Below are 19,132 nucleotides of genomic sequence, written 5' to 3'. Positions count from 1 at the left end.
CATACCAAGCATATTACACTGTAACTCAAAGTTATGGTTTAACATGTTTTTAAAAATAAATTTCATTATTTTAACTTCATATAAATATGGAGGATACTGAAGGTTTTACCAGTAACAACAATAACAAAAAAACTAGGATATATATTTTTTAAATTTTATTGTGCTGCAGGTGAAAGTTTACAGCTCGTTAGTTTCTCATTCAAAAATTTATATACATATTGTGTTGTGACACTGGCTGCAAACCCCACAATGTGACAGCACTCTCCCCCTTTCCACCCCTGGTTCCCTGGGGCCATTAGTCCAGTTCCTGTCCCTTCCTGACTTCTCATCTTTCTCCTGGGCAGGAGATGCCTATTTGGTCTCATATATATGATTGAACTAAGAAGCACGTTCCTCACATGTGTATGGTTTGTTTTATAGGCCTCTCTAATCTTTGTCTGAAAAGTGGGCTTTGGGAGGAGTTTCAGCTCTGAATTAGCAGAGTGTCCTGGGGCCAAGGGCACATTTTTACAAATTGTCAACAAAACTTAATAAAAAAACCAAACTGAATATTCCCAAATTGATTCAATTAATGGTATCATTCTCTGTAAGGAGGTATATTTATTTAGAAAAACCAAAAGTATGTAAATTACCTACCTGTAAGCTCTTCCTTTGTTTTATCTGCTTCAGATAATTGAATGTAAATTTGGTTTCTTTCACCTTCTAGGGTTTTTAAGGAAGCATTTAACTTTAAAAACAGAAGGAAAAAAAGCAATATTAATCAGTTATATAACATCTCCAACCTTTTGAAGCACTTTGATGATATTATCACCTAGCCTAGAAATCAACAAAGCAGCTTCCTTCCTGGAAAGCTACCAAAGTCAACAATAGTTGCAAACCTCAGAACAGGGACAGAGAAGAGCAGTGAAAGACGCTTAAAGAGTGGTTGTTTTCATTTTATTTAATGTCAAAAAATAGGTTTTGATTAAAGCAGTTTTCAAATAACATTTACCAAGACTTCACAGAGATCAGCAAAGATCAGGAGAGACCACTACTAGGATGGAAAGAAGGGATGAACCAGAAGAAAATGAACCCAGTATTTGCTTCTCAAAATAGGATATGGGACAGTAAAAAACCCATTGCTGTCAAGTCGATTCCGACTCATAGAGACCCTATTATAGGACAGAGTAACCGGCCGCATAGGGCACCCAAGGAGTGCCTGGTGCATTTGAACTGCCTTTTCGGTTAGCAGCCTTTTGGTTAGCAGCCCTATCTCTTAACCATCACGCCACCAGGGTTTCCAATGGGACAGTAGGGATAGGGAAATAGACCAAGAAAGGACAATGTACAAAAAAGAAGTATGGAAGAAAACACAGTAAACATTTTTAATATATTCCTAATCTAAAAAAATGCAGAACTTGGAAATTTTATTATGATAAATGTTAAAAATTAACCCTATGAATTTCTATTAATTTTTATTAATATAAAAAATAAAACAGCAATTGACAAAGAATATTCTAATCACTTCTTAAGCACACTCCTGGAAACTAAAATGGACTTTAAAGACAGACACTAAGGACATATAAATTTAATCCCTGCTCTAATTCTTTTTTCATATTCTTTACATTTAGGTAGTAATGCCAAACCTTAGCAGCGTAGATCAGTTTCTTCAAAGCTCCTCCTGGCTGATCATCTACAGTGAATAACAAAAACACAACTATGAATTAGGAAAACGGTTTAACACCATGACAGTCATTCAAATGATTTTATCAGTTTACTCAACTAGAACCTTATAATCTTCTTCCTGATACAATGAAGAATTTGGTGTAAGAATGGACTTGGCCCTGCTCCCAGGAAGATAAACAATAAAAGCACTGAAGTACCATAATATCATTTAACACAAGTTCTTCAGCACCAACTTCAAAAACAGAGTTATAACAAGGATTCGGCATTCATCTAAATACAATCCACAGTCTTAATTATTATTGGATTTCTACAGCACCCAAAACATGAGTGGAATTATATCCCAAATTAAAATAACATTAAACAAGCACAGCTTTCCTCCATTAGGAAAAGAATTATTTCTTACAAGATAAAGTAGAAGTGAAAAATTACACACAGAACTGAAAGTATTTAGTTTGAGAATGTAATTTTCTTCTAATGTACTAATGCTATCGTGAAAGACAAAAAAAAAAATCACAGCTTTTGTTCCTTGAATTTGTTAACTACACAGGAAATGGGGGCAGATAAGAGAGGAAGGACATAAAAGTTAGAGGAACTACCTACCAGGGGGCAAAACTGGGTAAAGGATATATGGGAGCTCTCTGTACTATTTTGCAACCTTCTGTTAACCTATAATCATTTCAAAATTAAAATTAAAAAAGTCAAAGGAATTAGTCTGAGAATACAGTGAGTACTGCAGCGAACCTAAGTTTTGCCAACTCCAGACTACAACCAGGAATGGCAATAATAATTTGGGATTGTCGAGATTAAAGTACCATAATCATCTGACTAAAGCAAAAAAAAAAAAAAAGTATCCTGAGGTATTCACTTATATAACACTCATTTTTCAAAGTACTCATCCATCCATTTGATTAGCTTGCAGTACAGGGGAAAACAGGCATTGAAATCATTACGATACAACGCGAAAATTGCTATAATGAAGATAAGTATAATATGTAAGAACAGAGGGAAGGAGGCTGTTAAGTCTGTCAGAGAAGCTGGAGAAAGATTCACTGAAAAAGTGGTGCCCCAGCTGAAGCTAAGTTTTAAGGAGCAGTGAGAGACAGGCAGTGTGTTACAGACAGAGGGACAGAATGTGCCAAAGCACAAGTATATAAAGAACATGTTGCACATGGGGAACTAAAAAGAAATGGAAAAGCTTGTAACCAGTTTTAGCAAAAGAGGAGAAGTCATGACTTAATACCTAAATGGGCACCATTTTCTGATTCACTCTTCATTTCCAATTCCAAGTTATCATTATCCATCACGTCTTCTCCAAGCACAGCAGCCCAATCTTTCAAGCGTTCAGTCAGGGACTTGACATTTAGCAAAGGGGGGAAAAAAATCAAAAGAGAGGGTAACGCCTTATACTAACTGCTTTACGACTTCTGAATGTACAGCTACAGTTTAAAAATCAATCTGCACAGGTGAGTATATGAGCTCTTATTCTCCACCTGTTAAGATATGTAATCTTAAAAACTATAACATGTATTGAGTATTATAACTCAGATACTTAAAATCAAATCTACTTTCCCAGTAATTTAAGGAATAGATGGAATACTTCACAAAAAACTATAAAAACTATTGTCTCTTAAATACTAAAGTAACTTAACAACCTTTTGTGGAGACCACGGCAGTTAAATTATGAAACTTTGAGGCTGTTTTACATATTTTCATAGTTTTTTTGTTAGTATGAAATGTGTAAGCTTTGAACAGTTTACTTCAATATGTTAACGATGTACTCAAAATATTTACTGAATGGCAGCATATTTTAATGTCCTAAGTGCCATTTTCCTCAAAGCATTCTTTGCATCTGCCAGTGCAATTGTCAAAACTTTGCTTTCAAACGGTCATATATCTTATTAAGTACTTAATTTTAAAGTATTACATTGGCACCATTTAGTATATAAAAATGTGTAACTGACAATTCACTTTTACTATTATTTATTTTTAAAGTGTAAGAATGCTTTCTGATTCAAGAAATTTGAGTTATTAAACTGTTTCCTTATCATCTTTTTTGATGTAGCATAAAAATTGTCCTGAGTTTGAGTTATAACTGCCAATAGATGACCCGACATGAATTCACGTCCCAGTTGCCAGTCTTCTGCTCAAAGTTAAAAACGAATTATAAATGTTCAGTTTATGCATCTAATCTGATAATTAAAATGTTTCTGCTTATCTTTAACAGAGATGCAATTCATTATGATAAAGTATTAATGAACTTTGTTTTATAACAAAAAACCTAGTTATTATTAAATCAAATACAGTACTTGATAACTGCCCATTCGTGCTTAATATATCACATGACTATAAATAAAACATTTTCTTTTGTGACCTTTTTTCATATGCCACAAACAAGAGTGGCCATTAACATGAGTCAATTTTATGTGAAGTTAAGCCAATTTGCAAGTGAGACACATGATATATGAAAGGACCACAGATTTGATTTATTCCAGTACACAATTAGCTGAGGAGCGCAACAGAGATAAAGAAAAAGACACTACGGAAGAGAAGCTGAATCTGAATTAGAGGTTTTCCAACAGTGCTTTCTGAATTTTCTCGAATAAAGGTTTTGTAGCTATTCAAATGACTGTGTGGTGTGTTTCTGTGTAAGCACCCAAAGAATAACCCACCCTGCTTTACAATTTACACCCTTTGATCTCCTCCCTCTTGAGAGTTCCAGGCACAAACAACATGGCCTATGGCTTTGAGGAGACCTCAAGGTTGACATCTCATTTTTATTCTATTTAGGAAGACTCCTGAACTCTTTAGAAGAGTAAGTTTAGGAAGAAAAAAAATATGGAAAATTCTGAAAAATATTCCTAAAGCTGGAATCTTGAAAACATTCTGAATAGTTGCAACTAGTATAAATGTACAGCTTTCAAGATGACAACATCCACTTCACTGTGTAGATTTAAAATACTAGTTTCACATCTTATTACTTGATACTTACACCTGTGTATCTGTTTGCAGCTAAAAGCATAAGACTTTAAAGAGTAGATAGAAAAAGAGGTGGTGAGGGAGACAGGGAGTAGGAAAAGCCCACAAGTCCTAAGATTAATATCAGTTATCTTATTTATACGATTAGAATTAATTAAATTTATTAAAAAAAAATCATCTCTGTGAAAGTATACATACCAGCTAATCTAGGTATTAAAGATATACAACTAGTACATATAACTTTATCTATCTGTCCAATTTCTCAAATGCTATCCAACCTCATCTCACAAGTGGAAACAGATGGCAGCCTAAAGAGAAAATGTAAAATCCAGTATTATTTTTCTTTCTTTCTTTATTAAAGACCTAGGCTAAAATACAGAGGAGAAGAAAAAAGGACACAGAACGTTGATACACACTACAAGTCTTCAAGAAGCACATGGCGGGCAGGAGGACAATACTTCCCTTGAAGTAATGAGAACATATGCCAAAAATAGTACGCATTCTCAAAATTGGCCAAATAAATTATGAAAATCCAAGCTGCTAAATACTAAAATTATCAAAATTACAGAATTAGTATAATATTCTCTCAGTCACTAAAACCAGTAGAGCCAACTACCTTGATCTGATTTTCTTTATCATTCAGAACTTGTTCTGCTTGTACTCTGGAGTCCTCAAATGTTATTTTCTGTTTATTAAGTTCACTCAATTGTTCTTTCCATTCTTCAGCTTCCTGTACAAGCTAAAATTAAAAAAAAAAAAAAAAAAGCAACTCTTACATTTATGAATCCAACTTATTTATTTAGGTGTATCAGTAAGAGATATTTTATAACATACTATGATGTTGATTTGATGGCATCTAACAACAACAAATGCTGTTGATTAAAAACAAAAAAGGTTTGTGTTTTCAAAGAACTTTCAAAACAGTGGCAATGTAAAATAACAGATATTGATACATTCTTCAACTGATTTTCACGATAAATTTGTATCAGATAAAAGGTTTTCTGAGACGTACGTACCTATTAGATTTCTTACCATTCCATAAAACATGTCATACCTTATTTCTATTAAAATTTCTTTTTTTAAAGAATCATTGTACTGTTTGGCAGTTACAATAACTAATTTTCAGAAATACCAATAATCTAGAACAGATTAGATTGTGCATAACCAATCTTCTAGTGTATATACTTTTGCAAGAGAGGAAAGGTTTTCTGAACATTACAAAGAGTAACGATTGGTAAAAAGACATACTTGACTATATAAAGCTTACAAACTTCACAAAAAAAATAGCATAAACATGCATGCCACAACATGGATGAACCTAGAAAATATTATGCTGAGGGAAATAAGTCAATCACAAAAGGACAAATACTGTATGATCTCACTATACGAAATAAACAAGTATATTAAAAAAAAAACAAAAAAAAAAACCTGTTGCCATTGAGTTGATTCCAACTCATAGTGACCCTATAGGACAGAGTAGAACTGTCCCATAGCATTCCCAAGGAGTGGCTGGCGGATCTGAATTGCCGACCTTTTGGTTAGTAGCCAATCAAAAATTATTAGCCATTACGAGAGGTGAGAAGGAGGGTAAAGAGGGAGTTTTTGCTTAGGGTGAACTGAATGTATGTTCCTGGTGCTGGGATAATCTGGGAAAAGATATCAAGGGTGGTTGTGCAACTTGAATAATATAATCAATGTCATTCAATTGTACGTGGAGAAATTGTTGAACTGCTGTATGTTTTGTTGTGCATATTTTCACGATAAAAAAATAACTAGAAAGGAATTTTGATAATGTATGTTTGTTGTTATTAGCTGCAGTCAAGTCAGCCCTTGGCTCATGGTGATCTCATGCACAATGAAACAAAACGCTGCCTGGTCCTGGTCCTACGCCATCCCATTTATCAATTCTGGATCGGACTATTGTGATCCATAAGGTTTATACTGGCTGATTTTCTAAAGTAAATTGACAGGTCTTTCTTCCTAGCCTGTCTTATTCTGGAACCAAAAATCAAATCAAACCCACTGCTGTCAAGTCAATTCCAACTCAAAGTGACCCTATGAGGGCAGAGTATACAATCAGAGAAGCAAAAAAAAAAAAAGAAAGAAAATTTAAAACACCCAGAATACCACCTGCATTAGCATGTATCTTGTAAAGTATTTAAACTTTTTTCTGTCAAACAGTAATTACTTGCTTCCTTGACAAAACTAAGACTTCATTAGCATACTTCCTACCACAAAGAACATGAACCCTCTTCCATGCATGTATAAGACAATGAGGTAACACCAATGAGTTAAAAATAAATGAGGATTAGGAAAAAAACAAACTATATCTGGTAATTAGGTCTCCAGTGATCTACTAAAGAGACTGCCTACCCAGCAGGTAGTCTTAAAGGTTACCAGAGTGTACTTGAACATTGTTGTTTTTGTCAGGTGTCTTTGAATCAGTTCTGACTCACAGCAACCCTTCGTACAACGCGGAATCAGTAAATATAGAATAGTTTGCCTCAGGAACTTCGGTGACTAAAAACAAGTTCAATGAATTCAGCTACAGAGGGTAAGAGGACCTAGGTGAAAGTTTTTTCAAGGTAGAAAATGTCACTTTTGATTATAATATGGCAAACTTAATACAGTAAAACCTCTGAAAGCCAGAACCCACATAAGGCAGAAACCTGTCAAAGAAGGAAAGCTCAAACAATTTCCATAAAAGGAGATAGAAAAGTACCCTTTCAAGTACAGAAAACTTGCAAGACCCTGAAAAACAAGGCAGTCTAATCAAGTCCCAGCTCTCACAGGTTTCACTGCATAGGGTTTACCACCACTGTCTCTTGAAATCTCCTAAAGAGATTTTAAAAAGGGGTCTAGTATAACTAGATGGTGTCCAGCTACCATCATTGACTGCTCTGACACAGATCACAATAGAGGGTCCCAGGCAGAGCTAGAGAAAAATGTAGAACAAAATTCTAACCCACAAAAAAAGACCAGACTTACTGGCCTGACAGAGTCTAATGACTCCTGAGGTTCGTCCTTCAGCCACAGATTTGACAGGCCCATAAAACAAAATGAGACTAAAGGGGCACACCAGCCCAGGGACAAGGACTAGAAGGCAGGAGGGGACAGGAAAGCTGGTAATAGGGAACCCAAGGTTGAGAATGGAGAGTGTTGACATATTGTGGGGTTGTTAACTAATGTCATAAAACAATATGTGTACTAACTGTTTAATGAGAAACTAGTTTGTTCTGTAAACTTTCATCTGAAGTACAATTTTAAAAGAAATTCTGAGAGAAAAAAAAAAGTTCAACCCATAAGAAATCTGACCAAAAAAAAATCAATAAATATAAGAAAAAAAACAAGGCATTTTCAGGTATGCAAATTCTAAAGCTTTCTCAGAAAACTAATCAAGAGAACTAACCACAAAGGAGCAAGTCCTGGACACAAGAAATGAAAAAGATCCAACACAGAGAGGAGACAAAGGGAATCCTCAGGAAGGGGGTGAAGTGAAATCTCAGCCCAAGTCCGGCACACCTAGAGAACAAGTCCTTAACTGGACCAGGAGGATGGAAGGAGGGAACGCTTCAAGAAAAATTTAATAAATTAACCAAAGCATGTGAATGCATGAATAAGAGATTTACATTTCTGGTAAATTGTTTACAAATGAATTAAAGTAGGTATACAGAAAACAAGACAATTATTAACTCCAAGGAAAATAAAATGGTGGATAAGACAGAATATGTAACCCGAGCACACCACGTGGCTCAGCTGTAATATTTAGATAATCACAATATCACAATAATGTAATCCATGAAAAATTTTCACGTTGAAAAATTACAACTATATTGAGAGAGCAGAGGGAGAGGAAATGTATATGGGTATGTAGGAGTGTCTACCTACATGGAAAAAAAGAGTAAAAGCTAAATCCTCATCTGGTCTACCATCAAAACTGTTTCTATATTTAGGCCCCAGATCTATCACTTCAGCAACTCTCATGGGTATCCTCTGCCCTCCTTCAGTCTAGCTTTGAGGAGCTGATGCTAAATGCTATTTATCAAAACACGAAACCTACGTGCGCTGGCTCATTTTCACTCCTTGGGAACAAGTATACACTTTCGAATCCTATATAAGAGAGGCACCAAAGGACACATGGAAAGACTGTCCTTTTTCCAGGAAAAGCTTACCCTTGTCCCTAGCATGCGTCAGTCATTGAATATGCCTGCAACATTTGTAATTATATATTTGTTAAGTTGAAGGAAGAGGTCCTATACAGTACAAACCTGTTTCTGGTTTTCCTGCAGTTGGGAATTTGCATTCAAAGCATCTTTTATTGCTACCTTAAGTCGTTCTTCATTCATTTGAAATATTCTGAAGGTCATTTTCGCCTAAGTAAAACAAAAAATACCAAGTTTGTAACAATTAATTTAATACAATAGCTCATTCTTACACATACTGCATAGAACACGGAAAACATGAAGTTACAGCCAAAACCATGCCAATATTAACGGCAGAGACAGCCTGGTGTAGCCAAAAAAAAAAAAAAAAAGTGCTGCACAGAATCATGTCCCTGCTCTGCCATTGACTATTTCTGTGACCTCAGACAAATACTTTAATTTCTTAACATTCTATGTACCATGTACCAAATTATGTTAACCTTTTATTACGTCTCCCCCGCTAAACTTTAAACTCATTGAGAGCTTTTTTTAATCTGATGTTAAGTGCCAAGCATCTTCAACAGTGTCCAGTACACAGCAGTAGCTCAATAGTTATCCAGTGAAAAAATGAATTTCTCTGCGGTTGTTCTTGTTAGGAGGCATAAAATGGGTTCTGACTCATCGTGACCCTATGTACAACAGAACAAATCATTCCACAGTTCCTGTGCCATTCTCACAATCACTGTTATGTTTGAGCTCATTGTTGGAGCCACTGTATCAATATATCTCATTCAGGGTCTTCCATTTTTCATGACCCTCTACTTTACCAAGCATGATGTCCTTCTCCAGGGACTGGTCTCGCCTGATAACATGTCCAAAGTATGTGAGATGAAGTCTCACCATCCTCACTTCTAAGGAACATTCTAGCTGTACTTCTTCCAAGATAGATCTGTTCTTTCTTCTGGCAGTCCATGGTATATTCAATATTCTTCGCCAACACTATAATTCAAATGCATCAATTCATTGTCAGTCTTCCTTCTTTACTGTCCAGTTTTCACAAGCACAAGGACATTGAAAATACTATGGCTTGGGTTAGGCGCACTTTAGTCCTCAAGGTGACATCTTTGCTTTTTAACACTTTAAGAGGTCTTTTGCAGCAGATTTGTCCAATGCAATATATAGTTTGATTTCTTGACTGCTGCTTTCATGGGCGTTGACTGTGGATCCAAGCAAAACGAGTTCTTATAAACTTCAATATTTTCTCCGTTGATCATGATGTTGTTTATTGGTCCAAGTTGTAAGGGTTGTTTTCCTCATGTTGAGGAATAATTCATACTGAAGGCTGGAGTCTTTGATCTTCACCAGTAAATAATTCAAGTCCTCTTCACTTTTTGCAAGGTTGTGTAATCTGCATATCACAGATTGTTAATAAGTCTTCCTCCAATCCTGATGCCACATTCTTCTTCATGTAGTACAGCTTCTCAGGTTATTTGCTCAGCAAACACAATGAATAAGTATGGTGAAAAGATATAACACTGACGCACACTCTTCCTGATTTTAAACAATGCAGTATCTTGTTCTTTTCGAACGATATTGCCTCTTGGTACATGTACAGGCTCTATATAAGCACAATTAAGTATTGTGGATTTACCATTCTTCGCAATGTTATCCATAATTTGTTATGATCCACACAGTCGAATGCCTTTGCAAAGTCAATAAAATACAGGTAAATGTCTTCCTGGTATTTTCTGCTTTCAGCCAAGATCCATCTGACATCAGCAATGATATCCCTTGTCCCACATCCTCGTCTGAATCTGGCATGAATTTCTGGCAGTTCCCTGTCAACGTATTGCTGCAACCGTTTTTGAATTATCTTCAAAGAAATTTTACTTGCATGGGATATTACTGATACTGTTCCATAATTTCCACATTCCATTGGATCACCTTCCTTTGGAATGGACATGTATACGGATCTCTTAGAGTCAGTTGTCCAGGGTGCTGTCTTCCAAATTTCTTGGCATAAACCAGTGAGTACTTTTTTCTACTTCGAGTGTTGCATCGCCTTGCTGAAACATTTCAATTGGTATTCTGTCAATTCCTGGAGCCTTTTTTTCTTCATCAATGGTTTCAGTGCAGCTTGGCCTTCTTCCTTCAGTACCATTGGTACTTCATCATATGTTGCCTCCTGAAATGACAATATCAACCAATTCTTTCTGGCACAGTGACTGTATGTATCCCATCCATCTTCTTCTGATGCTTCCTGCGTTGTTCAATTTTTTGCCCATAGAATCCTTCCATATTGCAACTTGAGGCTTGAATTTTTTTCTTCAGTTCTTTCAGCTTGAGAAATGCCGAGTGTGTTCCCTTTTGGTTTGCACATTTCAATATTTTACGTTGTCTCCTCAAGCCACCCTTTGAAATTCGCTGTTCAGTTCTTTTACTTCATCATTTCTTCCATTCATTTTAGCTACTCTATGTTCAAGAGCAAGTTTCAGAGTTTCTTCTGACATCCATTTTGGTCTTTTCTTTCTTTCCTGTCTTTTTAATGCCCTTTGCTTTCTTCATGTCATCCCACAACTCGTCTAGTCCTTGGTCATTACTGTTCAACGCATCAAATCTATTTTTGAGATGACAGTCTCTAAATTTAGGTGGGATATACTCAAGGTTGTATTTTGGCCCTTGTGGACTTGTTTTAAATTCTCATCAGCTTCAACTTGAACCGGCATGTGAGCAACTGATGGTCTGTTCTGCAGCTGGCCCCTGGCCTTGTTCTGACTGATGATATTGAGCTGCTCCATTGTGTCTTTCCACAAATACAGTCGATTTGATGCCAAAGTATTCCATCTGGCAAGGTATGATGATGGAAGCTATGCTACTGGTATTTCAAATTCCAGCACGGTCACCCACAGTAGACAGGTTTCAGCAGTTTCCAGACTAAAACAGACTAAGAGGGAGAACCTGGCGATCTACTTCTAAAAAAATTTGGTCAGTGAAAACCTTATGGATAGCAGCAGAACACTGTCTGATGTCTGGGCTGGAAGATGAGCCTCTCAGGCAATTAAAATACAACTGGGAAAGAGCTGCCTCCTCAAAGTAGAGTCAAGCTTAATGACATTGGCAGAATAAAGCTTTCCTGATTATAAACAATGCACTTATCTTCTCATTCTTTTCAAATGACTGCCTTTTGGTATATGTACAGGTATATGCTTCCTGATATGACACAACTCAAAATGAGAAGAAACAGCTGCAAACATCCATTAGTAGTTGAGACGTGGAACGTATGAAGTATGAATCATGGAATACTGGAAGTTGTCAAAAATGAAATGGAATGCTTGAAGATCGATATCCTAGGCATTAGTGAGCTGAAATGGACTGGTATTGGTCATTTTGAATCGGGCAATTATATGGTCTTCTATGCTGGGAATGACAAATTGAAGAGAAACAGTGTCGCATTCATAGTTAAAAAGAACATTTATGTATCAACTACTAATGCCAAAGATGAAAAAGCTGAAGATTCTTACCATCTTCTACTGTCTGAAATTGATCAAACATGCAATCAAGATGCATTGATAATTACCAATGACTGGAATGTATAAGTTGGAAACAATTAAGGATCGGTAGTTCGAAAAAACGGCCTGGGTGATAGAAACAATGCCAGAATCACATGATAGACTTGTGTGAGACCAGTGACTTATTTTATTTGAGGTGCCTCAAATAAAAAAAAAATTTATCTAAGATCCCCTATATCTCAAATTCTAATAGTAGGTCTTATTCCTTAGTAATAAAAATAATAGGAAAATTAAATTTACAGTGATTTACAAAAGCAACAGAGCTATTAGACTAATTCACTTACTTCAGCTACTTGTGATTTGATAGATTTTGATTCATCTTCTAGGGACTGTATCCTTTCTGAAACACCTGTCATCTGGAAAGACAGTATCAATAAATAACAAATATTTACTGAACTCCTCCAGTTTCCAAGATGCTGTTTATATTGTTAGATACAGTGTCAACCTAACACTTGCTTCGTAAGTGAGGGCTCAAATTAAGAAACCATCTCAGCTTATTTAGTAATAGGTTTAAAAAGATTTTACATGAAAATTATTATCAACAGCATTTCATATCTACTATTTTAAAACACTCAAGTCACATAGGCTCAAGATAAGTTCATCAATACCATATTTTACTAAATACTCCCACACATCAAGACTTTCCTTAAACTGGACTTTAAAAGTGAACGATAAACGAAGGAAAGGTAAAATATTCTTAACACAGCCTTTAGGCATTTAAAAATATCCACTATGTATGTGATTATTCAACTTAAATTACTTACGTGAACTATTTCCATAGTGCATATGGAAAATTTCTGTAAGAAATATGTAAAAAACAACATAATAACCTCTCCCAAGTAAAAAGGCATACATCTGGAAAGTTTTGCTTTCCACTTTATACCGTCTATATTCTTAGGAGTATTTTTACAATGTATATAATGCCTTAACCAACATTAATTTTTTAAAACTCAATTACTTTCTTTTTCTTCTATTCTCCTCAAATACAAAAGCCTTACCAATTCATCTTGTTCAGAATGTTTGGATTTCTCTTCTTTTAACTCTTTTTCTAGAAACAGTATTTCATCCTCAAGTTCCGATTTAGACCTGTCCAGCTTTTTACAGGTTGCCTAAAAGAAGAAGCCAACTTTATAAGACAGACATGGGAATTTTTGGTTAGGATAAATCAGATGAGTACAATCAAACATACATACTGTAAATTAAATTAAATTAATTTGCTTATTTTTATAATACTGACAGAACAGCAATTCTAGCAGGGATCAGCCAACTTTTTCTGTAAAGAACTACAAAGTAAATATTTTAGGTTTGTGGGTCATGAAGTCTCTGTCACAACTACTCAACTCTGCCAGTGTAGTAAGAAAGCAGTCATATGAGCATGGCTGTGTTCCAATAAAACTTTATTTACAAAAAAATAGGGTGGGAGCCCACTGAGCATAGTTTGCCAACCACTGCTCTATTGCATTATAAAGGAAAAAAAAAAAAGAAGAAAGAAATCCAATTTAACATAATTAGAAACATAAATAAAAAATAAACCCCAAAACTAATCAAGGTTGCTTCAAAGATAATATTCACACTGAATTAAGACACATCTTCTGTGACCTTTTTAATTTAAAATGATTTGTTACTAGATTATTCAAATGGGATTTTAAATACTGTAATAAACATACCTCTGATGTTTGTGATCCTTCAATAAACTTGTTAAAAAAAATAAGCCAAAAGATTCAAAGATTGAATGGAGGCAAAAATAAAAGCAAATACATACTACATTATGGTAGTTAAACTTGTTCATATATATTTTCTCAAATTTGACTATTTCCTTGTATGAATTCTGACTTGAATCCAAATAACTCTATTGGTTTGATTTTATCTACAGATCCAATCATCAGATTTTAAAAGATTACAACACATTATATTTTGTACTATTACTAGTCATAAAACAAAACACTATAATATATGTTTTAAAATTGGAGAAAAAATTTCAAAATGTTCAATTTAAAGATTCAGCTAGTTTGACTGCTGTTATGCTGTTGTTAGGTGTCGCTGAGTCGATTCTGACAGTGACCCTATGTACAACAGAACGAAACACCACCTGGTCCTGTGCCCATCCCCACAATCCCCACTATGCCTGAGCCCATGGCTGCAGCCACTGTGTCAATCCATCTCATTGAGAGTCTTTCTCTTTTTTGCTGACCCTCCACCCTACCAAGCATGATGTCGCCTCCAGAGAATTTTACTGCTGGGACATGTACATTCAATGCCTTGACAATAAATTGGTATGTCTTATTTTATCCACAATGCCACCAAGTGTCTTTGCTACTCATTTTTTGCTCCTCTGTCAGCATGTCAAATGCCTTCTATGAATCTTCTGAGTTGTCAAACAGCAATAAATTACTACTGGAATAGTAGTTAAAACAGAGGGTCAACGAATAAAATATAACAATTTTAAGACATTCTTGAGGATATTAGTAGATAACAAATGAAGAAAGAAAAGACTAAGGAATTTATTTTATTTGGAATCCAATATATAACTTCCTTTGGACTGTACTAGAAAATTCTGGATCATGATACACAGACGTTCTGATGACTGCAGGCATCGGTGATTGAGAACTGCCAGGCTGGACTGAACATATACACCAAAGGTACAAGGTCCACTGTTTTCTACTTTAACATTAGCAGTTGCAGGCTATCTTTTGTCATCACTATGCTTTTTACAACACTTTCATATCTAAACAGTGTAAGGTACTCCCATCACTTACCCTAATCTGTCTTATTTTGGCTAAATTACAAATTACCATGCTTTCCTTCCTTAAAATTAGTAGTATGCAGGAACGAAATCATACCTGGCTCAGGAGAGCCAATTGTACACGTCTTTTCCAAAGTCTGCATTCAGTGACACCACGTTAACAGCTTGAAATCAGCAATGGTATTTACACCACGGAACTTGGCAAATGCTACAAGTAAAGGCCTTTGCTTTTCAGACAGCCAGCTGTTAAACATTTACCAGCATACCACCGCTCACACTGTAAACCTTTTGTTCTAATGCCAGTCAGCTCCTGACAGTAAGGTAAAGACAAGTACTAAGAAAATTTACATAATCTACTGTTGTCAGCTATTCCTAAATTTTTTTAAATGAATCCTATTTATTCAAACTGAGTCACAAAAAAGAATGGTAACCTTAATGCATTGCCCAGGAATAAAGAAAGAAGAGTTTCTATGTAGCTACAAACCCCAGAGAACTGAATGTGCCTCACTCAAACAAGTCAGTAATGAAAGCTCAAATTTTTTAAATATTTTCTGCTATCTAGTAATGTTCTATTTCCAATACTTAACTTTTTTCTTAAAGTATTAACACCCAAAGACATTCTTTCACATTTTCTTTGAAATACTCAGTTTTGAGACAATGTAAGTTTTTTATTTATTAAGAACCTTTCCCCCAGCTTTTTTGAATTATACCATTTGTTTTTACCTCCAAACTGTGTACTTCTGTTGGCTCCTTCTCATCCTTTAAAGATGACTCTAAGCTTTCATACTGAAACAAAGCAACACTGTAAGTGAAACTTCTAAAACTTTATTACAAATTTATCTCGATAGGTGCCTAAGAAGCACAGAGAATCCACTTCCACATTTACGTTAAATTTACCTGGATTTTTTTATCAGCTCTAAGACACAGCCCAAAGTTCTTCAAATCCTATCAGTATAGCAAACAAAGCCAGAACAGCTAACCCTTCTCAATCCACTAGCTCGGACAACAAATGGCAGAACTTCATCGTTAAGACTAAAGGAGTTGCCCAAAGTCTGCTTCTCAGAGAACACAGGACTATAATTCATATCAGCATTCTTTGCCTTCTAAAAGGAGGTAAAAATTCTAAAGTTTAGGTTGTGCTAACGATTATCCAAAGGTTTAATCAAAAATAAATTTTTATGTAAGTTTTGACGTCTATTATCCTCTCTAACAAGTAAACTTCTTCTTTAAACTTATTCATTAGAGAAATGTATAGCCACTGGCCATCAGGAATTTTCAATTCTAATTCAAACTGTACAATAAGTAGGAAACACAAAGTCTTTAAAAGATAAAGAGAATAACCATCAACGAACATAGGTACAATTAAACATATAATGCTATAAAATTTGACAAAATGTACTTAATTCAGGGCTTTTAAAAACAGTGATTAAATGGAAGACTAAGTTGTTCTGGATCAACCCTCCCTCTGAGAACAAGAAAAAAAGCTGGACAAAATACCAGAATAAAGAAATAAATAAAAAAAAAGATCTGTAAGAAGGCCTCAGAGAACCATGAAAGCAGCGAGCATTTATGAGAAGAGGAAATCCCCAAAAAGGCAACTTCAGCACTGACATTTCCTTTCCCCCTGAAAGTTGAGGTTGATAGGATAAGAAGCTGAGTAGAGGTTTCTAGAGACTCAGGACTGAGAAGACAAAAATTAGAGTTCAGGGCCAGCTAACTAGGATAAGCCATGTAGCCCAGACGATAGATGGACCCCTGTGATGGGCTGGATAATGACACATAAAGATCCCTATGTCCTAATCCCTGGAATGCACAGGTGTGGTTAAATTAAAAATCTAGATATGGGGAGAATATCCTGAATCACCCTGGTAGGCCCAATGTAATCACAAAGATCCTGATAAAAGGGAGGCAGAAGGATCAAAGGCAGGAAGGAAGGCAATGTGACTACAGAAGCAGAGACTGGAACGATACAGCTATCAGTCAAGGAATGTTGGCAGCCTATAGGAGATAGAAGGGGACTGGGAGCTTTAAAGATGATGGCCAAGGAGTACAGAGTTTCTTTTTGGGTTAATGAAAATGTTCTAAAACTGACTGCAGTGATAGACACACAACTCTGTGAATGTACTAAAAGCCATTGATTTGCATACCTTAAATGAGCAAATTGTAAGGTATGTGAATTATATCTCAACAAAGCTCTTAAAAAAAAATACTAGTTACAATAGTTTCAAAAAACATCAGATACCTGGGAAAAATCTAAGAAAAGGTGTACAAAAAAAAAGCATAAAACAGCACTGAGAGAATTTTAAAAAGACACTAAATAGAGGGATATATCACAGACCATGGATAAGAATTCAATACTGTAAGTCCATTCTCTCGAAATTGATCTATATATTTAATACAATCCCTATCAAACTCCTAGTAAGTTGTGTGTCTAAACTGATAAACTGATTCAAAATGTACAGGGACAGGCAAAGTACCAAGACAGCCAAGAAAATCTTAAAGAACATAGCTGGAGGTTTACAATGTCAGATAACTAAACTTGTTATAAAACTCTAGTAAATAAGAAAACATGGTATTGGTGTAAGAATAAAATAAAAGACCAATAGAACAAAGGTATTCCAGACACAGACTCATATATATTTGGTCACTTGCTTTTGACAATGAAAAATATGCTACATATTAAGGTCTCCCTACTGAAGATTCACACTGTCATTAGCATATTAAAAGCTCTGAAATAACCCTGCCATAAAGGTATCCGTTTAATTTCACTGAAGAAGATGACACTGCAGTGCAATAGGGAAAAGATGGTCTTTTCAATAAATGGTACTAGTTAATTGGATATCCATATGAAAAAAAAATAATCTTGACTCCCTAAATTCGATTCCAGATCAATTACAGAATGAAAAAAGTAAAACAATGTATCTAAAAAATAAGAGAATATCTTCATATCCTTGGGTAGGCAAAAATTTCTTAAAAAGAAACCAAATGACAGTTAGAAAGAAAAGAATGACAAACTGAACTACTTTAAAAACAAGAATTTCTGCTTACCAAAAGATACCATTTGAAGTAAAAAGGCAAGCCACTGAGTGGACAAAGCTATTTTCGATACATACATCAGATAAAAGACTCATATCCAAAACACAGGGGAAAAAAAACTCTACATATCAAAAACGAAAAAAGACAGATAACTATGTCTCAAAAAATATAAAGAACACTTGAATAGGCAACTTCACAAAAGAAATCTGGTGCTTAACCTCATTTGTCAGAGAAATGCAAACTGAAATCACAATGAGAAACCACTATGCACTGACCACAAGGGTTAAAATTAATAAGATTTGTAATATTAAGTATTGAAGATGAGGAGCAACTAACTCCATGTTCTGTAAACAAAGTGTTAATTACAAAGAAATACCTACAATGAGAAGTATAAGTCTTCTGAATCTAACATAAATCTTAACATTTGCAAAAATGTCTTACCTCTTTTTGAACAAGGCTAAATTTTTCAAGTAGTTTACATTTTTCTTCAATTAGTGCAGAAAGTTTTAAAGCAAGCTTTTTCTCTCTACCTAAAAAGAAAGCCAATATTATCATGTGTAAATTATTTTTAAGTTTTAAAATTATAAGCAATAATGATTACATCTAAAAGAGAAAAAAGGGCTTACCCAAATAAAGTCGGCTTCTAACCTACAAAAAAATTTTAACAAAAATTGTATTAAAATAAATTTACATTTAAGTAAATTTAACTTATCTTCTACTGTCAACTTAAAAACAACAGATGTGTTTTTACAAGTTAGCCAAAAATGTTCTTTCCAATGAGAAAAATAGGCTACATATTAAAGCCTCCCTATTGAAGATTCATTGTCATTAGCGTATCAAAAGCTCTCATATAACCCTACCATAAAGAAACCTGTTTAATTTCATTTAATTCATGGTTCCCCAAACATATTCGATCCTAAAACCATTACAGGAAGCCCCTATTAGTATCTCCCTCCAAAGTAACAGAGTTTGAAAAATGTTACCATAGATCTATACTGACT

General features: G+C 35.0%; 1 protein-coding gene across 3 annotated transcripts in view; it reads right to left on the bottom strand.

The window, feature by feature from the left end:
- Window positions 1-19,132, bottom strand: part of MIA2 (MIA SH3 domain ER export factor 2) — a 117,535-nt gene that overhangs the window by 39,304 nt on the left and 59,099 nt on the right. For all 3 annotated transcript variants that reach the window (XM_023546124.2, XM_010588605.3, XM_003408475.4), the window contains 10 exons: window positions 18,758-18,779; window positions 18,573-18,661; window positions 15,819-15,881; window positions 13,351-13,461; window positions 12,637-12,708; window positions 8,910-9,014; window positions 5,258-5,380; window positions 2,906-3,017; window positions 1,626-1,672; window positions 637-727 (listed from right to left, as the gene is read on the bottom strand). In XM_023546124.2, coding sequence (XP_023401892.1) covers window positions 637-727; window positions 1,626-1,672; window positions 2,906-3,017; window positions 5,258-5,380; window positions 8,910-9,014; window positions 12,637-12,708; window positions 13,351-13,461; window positions 15,819-15,881; window positions 18,573-18,661; window positions 18,758-18,779 — 835 coding nt within the window. The remainder of the gene's footprint in view (window positions 1-636; window positions 728-1,625; window positions 1,673-2,905; window positions 3,018-5,257; window positions 5,381-8,909; window positions 9,015-12,636; window positions 12,709-13,350; window positions 13,462-15,818; window positions 15,882-18,572; window positions 18,662-18,757; window positions 18,780-19,132) is intronic.

Source organism: Loxodonta africana, chromosome 10 (assembly GCF_030014295.1).
Source record: "Loxodonta africana isolate mLoxAfr1 chromosome 10, mLoxAfr1.hap2, whole genome shotgun sequence".
In the NCBI taxonomy this organism is placed as follows: Eukaryota; Metazoa; Chordata; class Mammalia; order Proboscidea; family Elephantidae; genus Loxodonta; species Loxodonta africana.
Note: the sequence above shows the minus strand (reverse complement) of the source record. Positions and strands in the feature narration are given on the sequence as shown.